The 15,048-nt window shown below is 33.0% G+C and overlaps 1 protein-coding gene and 1 long non-coding RNA gene across 2 annotated transcripts; one reads left to right on the top strand and one right to left on the bottom strand.

Annotated features, from left to right (window-relative positions):
- On the top strand, positions 1,434-7,694 carry LOC109709916. The gene is made up of 3 exons (XM_020232293.1): positions 1,434-1,599; positions 5,824-6,269; positions 7,144-7,694. The coding sequence occupies exons 2-3, from the start codon at positions 5,856-5,858 to the stop codon at positions 7,258-7,260; spliced, it is 531 nt and encodes a 176-aa protein (XP_020087882.1). The 5' UTR covers positions 1,434-1,599; positions 5,824-5,855; the 3' UTR covers positions 7,261-7,694.
- On the bottom strand, positions 9,046-10,826 carry LOC109710057. The gene is made up of 2 exons (XR_002216272.1): positions 10,007-10,826; positions 9,046-9,808 (listed from the first exon to the last, which is right to left on the bottom strand). It is a non-coding gene; the product is annotated as an uncharacterized LOC109710057 (long non-coding RNA).

The following is a 15,048-nucleotide window of genomic DNA, read 5'->3' as shown; positions in this document are numbered from 1 at the left end:
ATGAATTCCCCACCATAGTTAGTTAATTCGCGAATTATTGAAAATTCGAATAAAACTGTCCTTATACGATTTATTCCTAAAATCAGAATAGTATGCGAATTTTTGGGTTAGATTTATTATTCACGAATAATAAACGAATGCCAAACTATTCGACCAAAAAATGTGCAAATTTTTTGAACAAAATTACTTTCTGAATTATTGCCGAATTATTCACGAATTATTAAAAAACTTCATAAACTTTCGAAATATGTGGATCATAAAGAAAATAAAGATAGAGACGACAATAAAATTAGCTATTACCTTTTTTGCTTAATCTACATTTTTTTGTAGCTCCCTTTTTTTATATTTTTAAGAATTTATAACTATATATGCTAGTAGCATAAATGTAGAGAAAAAAGCTTAATTTAATAGCCAAATTTTTGATCCCGGATTGTTAATCGGTGAACGATTGTTAATTGGTGAACGTATAATATCCGTATAAATCGGTATCCAAATAGTTAGCGAATCCATTTTTTAAGCTATATTTTTCAATGAATTTAAAAATTAAGATATAAATTTTATTTGAATTATAATTGTACTGAATTTTTGTCGAATCCGAATTAATTAACTATGATCCCCACTCAAAGTTTTATCCATGGAGTTAACCGAGGGACGTATTTTGTAATTAAGCCTAATTTATTATCTAATAATTTCACGAATGGTGGTCTACGTATGACGTGATGCACCACGTCCACACAATAATAATAAATTTTTTTAGGGTTAATTACATATAGATTTTCGCAAACATGATAAATTGTAGATATATATTTCTGCAAAGTTCAACTTTTATAAGTTATCTCTACAAAAGTCCAATTGTATTCAGATATGTTTCTGCCGTTAGGATCCGTTAAAAAAATTTAGTTAACCACAGTTAAAATACTTAATCATGATTAATTAATAAGAAAAATAGACAATTTTATCCTTCTTCCTCTTTCTCTTCTTCTTCGTATCCTCCTTTTCCTCCTCCTTTTCTCCTCTTTTTTTTTTTTCCTTTTCCTCATCTTTTTTCGAATAGGCCGCACCTTCGCCCTCCGCCTCGTCGCTGCGGGCCTAAGCCTCATCCTCGTCGCCCACGACTCTGACAGGCTTCGCAACATCGCTGCCGCCGCCCGCTCCGGCAGCTTGAAAAAGAAAGAGAAAGGGGAAAGAGACATATTTATGAGGATAAAAATATTATTTCACGAATCCACTATTAAAAAATAAATAATTCTCTAACGAGTGCTAATCAAAGTGGCATATCTGAATATATTAAGACTTTTATAGAGATAATTTATGAAAGTTGAACTTTATAGAAATATATCTATAATTCAACATGTTTGCGGGCACCGGTACGCAATTAACCCACTTTTTTTAATATGCGTATATAAATATACCTACATCACCATTTCCCTCTCGCCAGAGTCCCCACCCCGAAAAGCTCTCCTCCTCCTCGTCGTCGTCGTCTTATCTCCCGTTCTCGGAACCGATTCTCGGAGGAGCGGATCTGAAGGAGCTAGGGTTAGGGTTAGGGTTTGCTCCTCCTCGTCGTCTCCTTCGCCTTCGATCGCCTTCTTCGTCGAGGTGCGTCTCGATCTGATCCCCTGTCTCGTGTTCTCGTTAGATTTTGATTTTTTTTTTTTTTTTTGGGTGAATTCGCCGTTTTCGTCAATCTATTTGATCGGTCGCGTTCCGCAGGCGCGTTTGATTGAAACGTTATCTCGTGTTGTGGTTCAATTTCTTGTTTGAGTGCTCGTTGTTCGAATCCTTCGCGGGTTTTTGATGAATCGCATCGATAATCGTCGAATTGGGATCTATTCAATTGAGATTTTTGGCGAATTCCTTGTTCTCATCGATTAGATAAAGTGTATTAGATAGGTTGTCTTTTGATTGTGTTTTGTAGAATTCCCTTTCTTTCTTGCGATCTGTTTGATTCCTTTGCGATTTTTTGAGGAATCCCATAGAGAATCGTCGAATTCGGATCTTTTTGGAGGTTTTTATGGCGAAATCGTCGTTCTCGTCGAAGATTTTTTTCCTTTAGATCCATCTTATTGTGAGATCTGATTCCTTTCGGGTTATTGTAGTCATAACGTTGGAATCGTGTGTGATCTTGCTGTGATTTGCGATCATTGATCTCAGATTGTGGGGCAATTGTTGTCTCTGCAAGACTATTTTCAGAAAAATGTAACAATTATTGCTTGATTACGTTTGATCTAGTCCTTCATAGCATTTTTTCTTGATGGAGCTCCTTCTGTGGTTGAAGCATATGTTGATTGGTTTTTATTTCGCTATTTTTGTTTGCTAATATCTTGTAAGATTGAGTCCATAGAAAATATTAACCCTTCATCCCAATTCAATTTATTCATCCCTTTTAGATATATGTATATTTATCTAATCCTTCCTTTTGTCTTTATTCTTTACTGCCTTTTCATGATTGACACATAATGTGTATGAAACCCGTTTGGTTCGGGGATAAAAGCAGGGATAATTTCGTTATCCCCGCTATTCCGCCAAACGGGTGTTTTAGGGTTGGGATATTTTATCCTGGTCAAACATTGCTATTCCGGGCTATTCCGGAATAGTTTGGGATTTACTATTCTAACGGAATAGTGTTATTCCACCATTTTAACGGAATAGTGTTATTCCAAGGTTTAATTTCAAGTTTTATTAAAATTATAAATTGAATTAAAACTAAATTATATAGACATAATATGTTACATATTATAATATATTATTTTCATTATAAAATTATTAATTGTACTACATAATTTATCACTCTAATAAATATTTAATTAGCTACTTGAGTAATTAATTTATTATTTTAATTAATTTGTTAATTAAATAATTAATTATTTATTAGTGTACTTATTTAATAACCAATATTTATATTGATTAATTAATTAATATTTTGACTAATTTAATTATCTGATTGTTATTAACTATTTTATTTATTAATTTATTAATTAATATTTAGGATTATTTAGCAATATTCATGATTAATTAGTAAATTAAGTAAGTTGAATTATTATTTAATCAATATTATTAATTAGATAAAATATTATTATATTAAAAGTATAATTATTCTTATCCTTAGTATTCCAATCTAACCATCCAAATGCTATTTTGCTTATTCCCGAGAAAAACCCAATTTTCATCCAAATGCAAAATTGATTTTATCCTTGTTTATCCCAAGAGTTGTACATATCCTAGGGATAGCCTAAATAGCTTATTTCTGAACCAAACGATACGAAATTAAGTATCAAAATGGTAATGAAACTGCTAGAAGGTAGTGGTGACCAGCGGCTTACCGAATTTTCATTGTGTGTAACTTTCTCAGGGCTCTTTTTCTGTGCAGTGTTGTCAATGCAAGCGATATAGACCTGGTATTACAGGGATATTTCTTAGTTTCATGCATGATAAAGTTCTTGGTTGTGGAAACTCATGTTGACAGTTTAGTGTCGTTAACGTAGCCCCTTTGTGCTAAAATGCTAAAGGATAGAGTCATAGAACTGTCTTTAAATTTCTTTACCAAAGGCCCTACTTTGATGGTGTAATAATTTGGAAGTCACATTTATTTGTGACATGATATTTTAGTTTTCAATTTCCACTCCCATATCATTGTTCTTTCTTTTATAAATAGCGCAAAGCCTTCGACACAATTGCAAACATCGTTTATTTGGCGTCTTATATTGCAAAATATAAGTTTTTTCTCAGTATGGACAATCCAATCAGTGGAACCATTATTCCCTTAATTTTTGTCTCATTTACTGCGTTGTCATCTTGTATCCCCTCTCATAATAGTTTGGAATTGGTTGTAACTTGTAACCTCTAATGGGCTGCAGGGCTAACATGTTTGTTACTCTAAGCATGCAGTATTTAGATGCTTTATCTATCAGAAGCTAAAGAAATACTAGAAATTTGATTTTTTATATGGACTTAGTTGAATCCCCCATCAACATTGTATGAAGGTTCAAGGCTTCATTCGACCTTGAATGAGAGTGGCAGGCTCTTTCCAGTTTCAACTTTTTAAAATTTGTTCACTTGATTGAGTCTCTTGTTTGATCAATGAAAACCTATTAGGGCTATTTAGTAGTATCTTTGCATAATCTCCATCTTGGAAACATGGTACTGGTGAGACAAAACAGGGTTAATTGTGGAATCATTTTCGTAAAGTGGTGGCTGCTTTCGTAATTATTTGGACACCACTATATGGGAAAGGCAGTAGACTTATTCTAGGTAGATTGTGTTTCACCTTTATTGGAAGTAACTGTCTTTTGGCTGCAAAAATAAGGTTTTGTTATTCATCAGTTTCATGACCACTAAATTGAAAAGATAAGATTTAGTTTCCCTCTCTATATGTAAGCTTTCTGATAGTTATGCGTTAAATCGCATTACAAAATGTCAAGGTTGAGAATGTTACGTCATAGTATAGTTCGGAGCTATCTTTTATGTGGAGAATAGTTTATCTCTTGGATAAATATAAATGGAGAGGTAGATGCATTATTTCAATCCTTTTTTTAGCAGGCACTTTTGTTGATGAGATAATGATTACGCTTAGATCGGAAGCATAATGATGAATTGTCTACATTTCAACATTTTGTTACTCGTATTGCTCTAATGGACAATTTTTTATAGGTACTTTCTCCAAAGGACGTTAATCTGTTACTGTTATCTTAATATAGTTGAAGTTGCAAGTTATGCTACCTTCAACTATATAGAAATATTTGAAAAGGTTACAGCCAAATTAGCAAAGAGTAGAATTTCATGGACCAAATTCTAGAAAAACCCTGTCCTCGATTTGCTTAGTCGAGTTATTCATCTCAAATTCTCAAAGGATATATAACAATACATGAAAGGAGAGCCTAAAGGAGCTCTCCCCAGGTTTTGGGGGGCCGGTGGGCCCCACCTCTCTTTTTTTTTTTTTTTTTGCCTACATCAAGTGTAAAATTTTATCGCATGGATCAATTCTATTTTTTAATAGTCAATATAACAGATAAATATAAAATTTTATTGCATGGATCAATACTATTTTTTAATAGTCAAGATAATAAATTCGTATGGTTTTTGCCTTTATTTTTTTTAGTCCTTCCTATAATTTATTCTTATATTTTTATTGCAGCAATAGTTGCTTATTTTTTAGTTACTTCTTTTTTATATAATTGCTTGACTCTTTTTTTACTTTCTTTACTTTATTTATTTATTTATTTTTACGAAATCATCCCGCCACAACGCGCGGGTCCTTCACTAGTATAAATAATGGTGTGCATCGTCTATTCTTCCTATCAGGTTTTAGTGATTTGATATGCACTCTGCTCTGGGAGTCTCTAAGAAATTTCTTTTCCTGACTGATTGTAAAATATGGATGTAAATTTTTCTTTTTTGAGAAAATGCAGACTATTTTGTTAGTCTGTAATTACATTGTAAAACTATAACATAGTGATGATTGTCTTAACAAGCCTTTGAGATGTAATATAGAACATGTAGTACATCTGTTAAACATCTTAACATATATAATTTGAATATTGTATCTACTAGAATGCTATTTGGTAAGCTAAAGAAACTCAGTCATGTTATAGTTGAGATCTTTAATTTGAAATATCTTTTTTTTAAAAAAAAATTGACCTGCTTTAATTATGCTCTGCAAAAGTCACCATGCATAGCAAATTACTAAACTATCGTAATTTTCGTATCATTTCATCCGCAACTTTATGAAATTATCCTTCTACTCTTTTGGCTTTACTGTGATATGGGCCTTAAATTCTTGCAAAGATTTAGAAATTTCATTTAGGATGTTTCCTTCTTTTTCAGATTTTTAATATATCTAGACAGTTGACAAGAGGATGACAGAAGGAAAATCTCTTTTGAATCCGTATGCCTCTCCCTACATACCTCTTTCAAGGAATCCTGCTGGGAAGACCCTAGAGAAAGAGAACAAGGCTGTGGAGAATGTACCAGACGATCCGGAAAAGAAAGAGGGTGGTGATAGGCCTTCAGAGCATCATCTCCGGGACTCTCTTTTGGAAGAATTTGATAAGCTTAGCTTCTCCGCCGAGTCATCATCGAAGGTGGATCTCTCTTCCGGTTACGATGACCCATTTTATGATAGTGAGTTTGTGGACGTTGGCGATCTCGATATAGCAGTGGAATCTATCTCGCTGATGTTCCCCAACATTTCTTTGGACTCAATTGCTGTGCTGTTGCATGCGAACGGTTACAATCCGAGTCAGACGATTAACGTGCTTGAACAGCTTGAGGTATGCAAATTTATGGTCTTTCATTTCCTTTACGCATTATTTTTCTTAGCAAAAAAACTGCATGTAAATGAGTTAACGTGTGCTTCTTAACTCTCTAGTTATTGCTGCGTTTCGAATTTAATATAGAAGCTTCCGATTCATGCGTAATATTTAAGTTGTCATTCTTGAGCATGTTTTCTATTCAGAGTTCTTGATGTTGTCAGGAAAATGCTCTCCCTGCAACTATAGCTACTAAAATGAGGGTTTTACCAATCACTTACTGGTCGTTTCGGTTTAAAAAGTAGAGTGATAGAAAAGCCATCTAACATGGTGTTTGTTTCATGCATCTGTGAAACAACGCTGCTAATGGACGGCGTTATATTTAACTCTCAGTAGCATCCAAAGTAGTTTTCTGAAGAGGACAAAGTCACAGATTACATTGCAAAAATTTGTTAAAAGATAAAGTGACTATTAAAGACCAAAACCACAATAAGTTTAAAGTTTATGAAGGATAGTCCCTGTATTGGTCACTCAAACGGTCTGTGTCCTTAAACTTTCACATATATATTGCATTCACACTTTGGTCCCTGAGCATTAGAAAGCCTCTGAATTCCATTCTGAAATGATTTTTTCACCATCTTAGCGGCAATTTGAAATAGGTGAGTCAATTTCACTAGTGAAGGGGTAAAATGATCGTTTTCTATGAAAAATTAGACCAGGGACCAAAGTGCAATGCATGCGAGAACGTTCAGGTACTCGAGAGTGCAAGTGAAATGATATAAGCATTAAGGAAATTGCAATATTTGGATGAGTACGACAATTATCCGTATATTAACAGTTGAGAGCTTTCTTTTGCCGCAATAACTAAGTTTTCGCATTCGGTTAACCGTTACAGTACGGAGATGACGGATTCGAGGACGTGGCCGAGCCTTCGGAGAGCTGCAGCCATCTGGACAATCCCCCTGTTTCTCAGGCATCCAAGCCTGAAGACAGCTGCGGCTATGAGGTCTGAATCTGCGCGATAAATAGTCGCAGATTCGACCTGCTATCGTATATTCGTGTATACAAGTATAATGCCCTTTCGCTCTCAGCAAGTGTTATCGCCTCGGTTGGGGTGGGTTTCGCTTTCCGAAAAAAGAGACTAGCAAAACAAGAAAGGAAGAGAAGATTGCCTTGGTGAGTATTACATTTACACAACAGATTAAAGATGGTCCATTTCTGCTTAGCTGATGACTGGTGACTCTGTTTTAGGGTTTTTCTTCTTTTATGTGTGCATTTGAACTGCGTAGCCGTCTTCTGTACTTGTTAATTGCTTGTGCAGCTGATGGTCATGCTGTGTAGGTTACAGTATTTGCAACAAATTGCTGCTCTCTAGAGCTCAAACCAAACTTGGCAAAAAAAAAGGAAGAAAAAGAAATAAAAGGAAAGAAAAAAGGTTCTTGCTTCTCTCTCTCTCTCTCTCTCTCTCTCTCTCTCTCTCTTATTTCGCATCTTTATTATCCTATTTTTCTTTTTCGAATTTGCTACGAATTTGCTATTGCATTTGATACGTATCAGAAAAGGTTTTACACGATATGAGAAAAGTTTCTGCACGAATGTTGTTGAATTCCATGTCGGTGGATGAGACCTTTCTCTAAACATGGAATATATACCTATATCAATTTTATTTTATTTTTTTCCATCTCAATCTATTCAGTTCAATTCAATTCTGAAACCCTTTGAAACACTTGTGATTACACTATGCTTACTATTCAAATGCCATATGCATCTCTCTCCTCAAGTTGATGGCGTGTCCAATTTCATGATTAGGCCGAAAAGATAGTCAAAGCAACTTCTGACCTTTTAGAACTGGTGAGTTTAGCCAAATCAAGTAAAGATTTTATCAGATTGATTGATATTTTTTGAAGAAACATAATATTTTTAAACTATTTTATGAGGGACAAAACTGGATTAATTAATTGCTAGTAGCTAGTGTTTCAATCAAAATAATTTAAATCTGGGATGGTCTCCAAACATTTATACCAAGATTTTTTTGTGCAACAAAGAATATCCCATAAGCAAAAAGTAGTTTTGCTAGAAAAAAAAAAATTTTCTCAGATTTTTTCTCAGATTTCATGCGAAAATGGTGTTTTTGCTTTTTTTCCAATTTTTTATACTAAAATAAAAACTGTAGAAAAAAAAGTATATCTTTCACGGAAAGATTTTTTTTCTTAGAAAACAATTTTCCACGTTTTTCTGAGAAACCAATCAGCGAATAGGAACTAAAAAGATTTTTTTCCTCATGGTGGAGTATACCCAATAAAGCAATAACAAACATTTTACAAATATACACAAATAGAATTAAAAAAGAAAAAAAAAAAAAAGAGATTGCCCCATGAAAGATCATGACTTGTACTACTAATTTCCTCTCTCTTACTGCAAATAAAAGCCTTTGGAACTGACCACTGTGAATCTGTTTTCTCCAACTCTCCTTCCCGACATGATGAACTCTCCAAATCTCTGTACAGAGTAGGGTTGTTAAGGAAGTGAACACGAGCAAGCTGAAACCGGCTCGTATTCGATTTTTTATTAAATAACGCAAATATAAGCTGACTTGTTAAAATATCGAGCTGAAGAATTCAGTTTGTGTCTGACTTGTTTATTAATAAATCGAACACGAGCTGGCACGCGAATAACAAGTTAAATTACCAGCCTTATTACAGGGTTAAGAGCCGAAAGAAAATTAAAAAAAATTAAAATCTTAATCTAATAATTGAAATTCACAAAATATAAGTCTCTTTGTAATTGGGTTGACCTAAAATCCAAATGATAGAAATTTGTAACGTATATATTCGAGTTATATAAATGAGCCGAACATGAGCAAGCTAACCCTTTCGAGCTAAAAAATTCAGCTCATCATTAAACAAGCAATTGATCCCGAACTCATTTCAAGCCGAACATGAACCAGCTCGCGAACAGTGAGAGCTGGATCGCCAGCTACAGAGTATCATGAACCCTAATTGATAAAGAGATAACACCCGGAAACCTCTATTCCGATCGCACCTTCGAATCACGCAGGGACGGAAATAAAAGAGTTCATTTCTCGTCGCACGGTACAACTACTTGTTCTCACCTGCAAATCTTCATCAATTGATCTGTAACTGCGAATTCAAAGCATAAAACTGAGCCCAGCACGTATGTGAATCTTCACAAATCGAACGTACTTACTCTGATTGACATGACGAAATGAATACACAGAATCAGCAACTAATGAGTCGTTCAGTGTCTGCAATTCATGACAGAAAGTATAGAAGTTTACGACTTGCTGACGAGAAATATCATCATCTGACAAATCGCTGCCGCTGTCGAAAATGTATGCGAATCTTCGAGCAGATCTTGCATAAACTCAATTCATTCCTCCTCCAGCAGCATCTCATTGTGAATTCAACACATAAAACTTAACCAAAATGTATGCGAATCTTCGCAAATCGAACATACTTACGCACTAAGTTCTTCCAATCCTTCTGCTTGACATGACGAAATAAATACACAGAATCCGCGACTGATGAGTCGTTCAGTGTCTGCAATTCATGACAGAAAGTATAGAAGTTTACTGCTTGCTGACGAGAAATATCATCATCTAATAAATCGCTGCCGCTGTCGGACTCTTAGAGCAGATCTTGCATAAACTCAATTCATTCCTCCAGTGGCATCTCATTGTGTTTTCAATGCATAAAACTTAACAAAAATGTATGCGAATCTTCACAAATCGAACTTACTTCCACATTAGGCTCTTCCATCATTCCGCTGACATGACAAAATGAATACGCAGAATTCGTGATCTGTAAGTCATTCAGGGACTGTTTGGTTCGTTGAAAAAGTATGGAAAAAAAAGTTTTTCATGAAAAAAAAGCATTTTTTGAGTTTTCCCATCCATTTTGGTTCCAAAAGAACTAACTTTTTTGAAAAAAAAAAGAATTTCTATATTTAATGGAAAACTAGTATTTTCATTTTCTGAATTTTTCTGTGAAAAACGAAAACACTAATTTTCTGTGAAATCTAAAAAAAGAAATTCCAAAAAAAACTAATTTTTCTTGAAACCACACAGGCAGAAAACTAAAAAAAAGGATTTCCATGAAAAAGTATTTTTCTCGAAAATCCTTTCTCCATACTTTTCTGAGGAACAAAACAGCCCTTCTCAGTGTCCGCAAATCATGATAGAAAGTGTAGAAGTTTATCGCTGCCACCGTCGCTGCGAACTTCGCCTCATTTTCAATCAAGCACCTGATGTCTCAAAATTTTGATTTTAGTATCTAATTTTATAATATGCTTGATTTACTATGCTCCAATCAAAACTTAATGATGTTTTCGACCATATTGTTTCTTTAAATTCCAGTAGAATTTGATAAACTTTTTTGAGAAACTTTCATAAATCAAAATGAATGTAAGGTTAGGTAGTAAAATTTAAATTTTCAAAGTTATACCCATTTTCCAAAATGGGTTATTGCTAAGTTATATGATAATGAAAAATCAAAAGGAAAAAAAATGTTTATCCTACACAGGAAACTTACACACCACACACACAAAAAAAAAAAACAAAAACAAAATATCGAAATGTACGGAGATCGAGCATTTTAGAGTAACTACCTGAACTTTCAAAATTTTGATTTTACCATCTAACTTTAAATATATTTTAATTTTATAATTTTTAAAAAAATTGTCAAAATTCTATTAAAACACAATGGATTTTTTGTCGCAATAATTATAAAGTATTTCATCAAATACCATAATATGCTGTTTGGTTGCAAAATATCCTGTCAAAAATTCTCAAAAAAAAAAAAAAAAACTTGAATCAAATACAAATCACCAAAAAAAACAAAAAGAAATATAAGTATATAACATAAAATCACTTCATGCTAAGAAAACAAAGACCAATATAAATCGCAGTTCATTTGCTAAAAAAAAAAACTACAAAGTAATTTCTTAAAAAAAAGTAAAAATATACAGAACTTACCAGAACTATGAATCATTTTGAGTTTAATTACCTAATCTTTCAAAATTTTAATTTTACTATCCAACCTTACCAATTTGCCAGATTTGAGTCTGACGAATTTGAATCTGCCGTTTACTTTTATAGATTTAGTTAGTATATTTTATACAATTCTCGTAACTATAAATTCATTAAAGTAAGTAATCGGCTTAAATTTTGAAATCAAAATATCGTTGACTGACACAAATCAAACAAATCAAACAAATTAAAAAGCTGGATAATAAAATCAAAATTTTGATAAGCCCTAAAATTTAAAAAAGTTTAAAAAATTAAAAATCTCCTCAGATGTCTCTTCATCTCCACACACACACACTTTCACATAACAGCATCTGAGATGATGCTACTGCTGCTTTCGGAAATTGGAACGATTTTTGGAAGCAAACAGGGTAAGAATAATTCATCATCATAGGAGGAATCGTAGTAGTAGTAACAATAATAATAATAATTGACAAAAAAAAAAAAATCAAACCCTAATGATTCATAAAAAAAAAAAAAAATTAATGGGCGAGAAAAAAGGGTAAATTAGTGAGGATGAATCATGAATCAGAGCTTCAGGAGAACCTGGAGGGAGAAGAGGAGAGAAAGGAGCGGCGACGCGTGCGAATGGTGTATTCGGGAGCTCCATTTCTAACCCTAACCCTAACCCTAACCCTAACTTAGCTTTTGTTTTCTCCTACGAGGTGTTTGGCCAAGATTTTTAAAAAGAAGAAAAAACTTCAAATACCATCATAGCATTTTTTTTATTTTATTATTCTGTGATTTAAAGTATATCAATTTGGTACTCAGTGGTTTAATTTTTTTTCTTTTTATTATTAATTCTACTAATTTTTTTCGTTAAATAAGTGATAATGTTAAAACTAAATGATACTAAGGTGGATATTCGATAAATCTAAAAGGGGTATTTGAAGTTTCTTGTATATAGTTTAAACAAAATATTAATGAATAAGCTGATGAAAAGATAAAAATGAAACCACAGGATACTAACTGGATACATTTTAAAGCATATGATACTAAAGTGATAAAGTGCGAAACTACAGGAATGGTACTTGAAGTTTACCCAAAAAATAAATTTAGAATCAAAAGTGATTTGTCCTACGATAGAGCTTTTGATACTTTTTTTTAAGGGTTAATTATCTACCGCTTCCCATAAACACACCGAATAACAGATATGTTTCTATGACTTTGTTTGGTTCAAGGTTAAATAAGAACTAGTTATTTTAGGGATAGGTATAAGTTCAGGGTTAAGTCTGGAATAAATCAATTTTGCGTTTGAATGAAAAATTGAGTTGTTTCCGGAAATAAGAAAAATAGCATTTGGATGGATAAGATGGAATAAGAAGAATAGTGGATAGTTATAAATAGAAAATAATGATATTCTCTCCTATGTTTGAATTTAAATTTTTAAATTTTATAATTAAAATTTTAAATTTAAATATATAACTTTAAAAATTGAAAATTTTAAAATAAAATTTAAATTTTTAAATCTCAAATTCAAAAATTTAAATTTCTAAATTTTAAATTTAAGATTAAATTTAAATTTAAAAATATCAAATATCAAATTTTAAATTTAAAAATAAAAAATAAAAATTTATAATTTATAATTATAAAAATTAATTTTAAGATTACAAATTTTTAAATTTTAAAAAATTAAAATATAAATTAAAATTTAAAATTTAAATTAAAATTTATAATTTAAAGTATACATTTAAATTTAAAAATAAAATTAGGGTTTGGGGATAAATTGGGGCGGCAGGGGGAGGGGGGATAACCCTTATCCCCTCTCTGAACCCCCAACCAAACACCACCTATATAATGTTTAATTTTTTTTTATTTTTATAAAAATTATAATATTTTTAAATATACTCGTGCTATTAAGATCTGTTAAAAAAATATAGTTAATCATAAGTAAAATACTTAACTCTGGTTAATGAATGAGTTAAATGATCTTTTTACCCCTCTATATTATTGGATAAAATATTTTTTAGGAAGGACATTTTTGTATAATTCTAACTGTTGAGACTTTTGGAGGAATATATTTGTAAGGGTAAAAATGTCATTTCACTTATCTACTGTTAAAAAATAAATAGTGCTCTAACTGTAACAAAGCAGGGGATAAATATGAATATCACTGGACTTTCGTAGATATAAAAATAAAAAGTTGAACTTTGAAAGGATATATTTGCTATTCAATATGTTACAGGGAGCTGTATGCAATTAACTCTTTTAAAAAAAATATACTTCTTGTACACCCCAACATCTTACACCAGCAATTCTATGATTGATAAGATTTTTAGTAAAATTTTAAAAATTGATGTGACAAGAATAATTTTAGGATAGAGTAGGTGTAAAATGTACACCCTATTTTAGAATATACCTGTAGCATTTTTAAAAGTCTTTTTTTTTTAAGGTCAGAAATTAGATGTCACGCCCCGGATTACTCGTTTCACCGGGCACGCTAACAGACCCGCTGTATACATAAAAATTTTTTCTGTATACGAAGCGAAGCTGTATCTGTACCTGTAATCATACAACACTACAACCAGTAGTATAGAGCTGCTAAAAGAAAACATATATAATAACAAAGGTTCACTATACATTCATAAAATCCTGGTATACAAAACGCTCGCTCCAGCGAGATACAACACAAGTATGTATAAGAACTCAAAAACTAACACTACCTGGAGTGGATATGTCTCTAACTCAGCAGCAACTGGAAAGGAATCTAACTCGTGACTCCCTTTCCACGATCTGTCCCCGCAACTGCAGCAGTCGAAGAAGAGGGCTCTGCAAAAGATCCACAACTGGGCGTGAGAACTACTGCAAAAAGAAGTAGTCCTCAGTGGGTACAGCCACCGACCTCAACGGTTCACCCACTAAGTCTACAGAAGGTATGCTCAATGACAGTAAAGAAACTGAAAATAATCTACAGCTATATGTCACTATACTATCATTATCCAATGCTAACTATCTGTAGAATAATGCAAGTTCTGACCCAATCTCACTAGGGACTGTGAATACATCCGTCCCAGGGACTATGAATACACTCGTCCCGCCTGTCGAAGCTATACAGCTACCTCCACGCTCAGCCGTATGTGGAGAGCAAGTCCAACCATTACACAACTACACCAACGCAAACGCACAAAGCCCGACTCCAGAGTGGCACTCGTGGGTGCTACCCAACCGAATATGCAAGCGTATCTCTGTCGAACTCAATCAGGCTCTCACAGACTATAGTCAAGTAAACAGGGTCTAACAACCCAACTCACGTGCCCTCGGCACAATTTGATGCAAAAACAGTAATCTGGATCCCCCGTGAACCCCAACGGTGTTGACCTAGTGGCCCTAATCGTCTATTAGATTTTGATGATAACAAATAATCACGATTATTGGACTAATCTTTTATCTTGAGTCTTGTATTTTAGATCTCTCTATCTTCAAAAAGGATTCAAGATGGGCAATATTCTAGCACCAAGCTTCACCACTTGAAGCTGTGTTTTGCTTCTTTTGTCAAATAGACAAACTCACTCTCCCCATTCTTAATTTGATTAATATTATGCTTTATGATTAGAGTGAGAAACTTTGAGCTAAGTTTAAACAATTCATCTTATCACCTTATAGATCACTTAAACAAATTTCTAAATTTATGATTAAGTGAAAAGGACTTTTAAATATTCAAAAATTGCTCAAATTCTGTGTTCTGTAAAGTTGCAATTTCTGGACCCTGTTCTGGGCGCCCTAAAGTGGATCCGAATCTTTTGAGACCTTTTGGAT

This window comes from Ananas comosus, linkage group 5 (assembly GCF_001540865.1).
Source record: "Ananas comosus cultivar F153 linkage group 5, ASM154086v1, whole genome shotgun sequence".
Classification (NCBI taxonomy): Eukaryota; Viridiplantae; Streptophyta; class Magnoliopsida; order Poales; family Bromeliaceae; genus Ananas; species Ananas comosus.
Note: the sequence above shows the minus strand (reverse complement) of the source record. Positions and strands in the feature narration are given on the sequence as shown.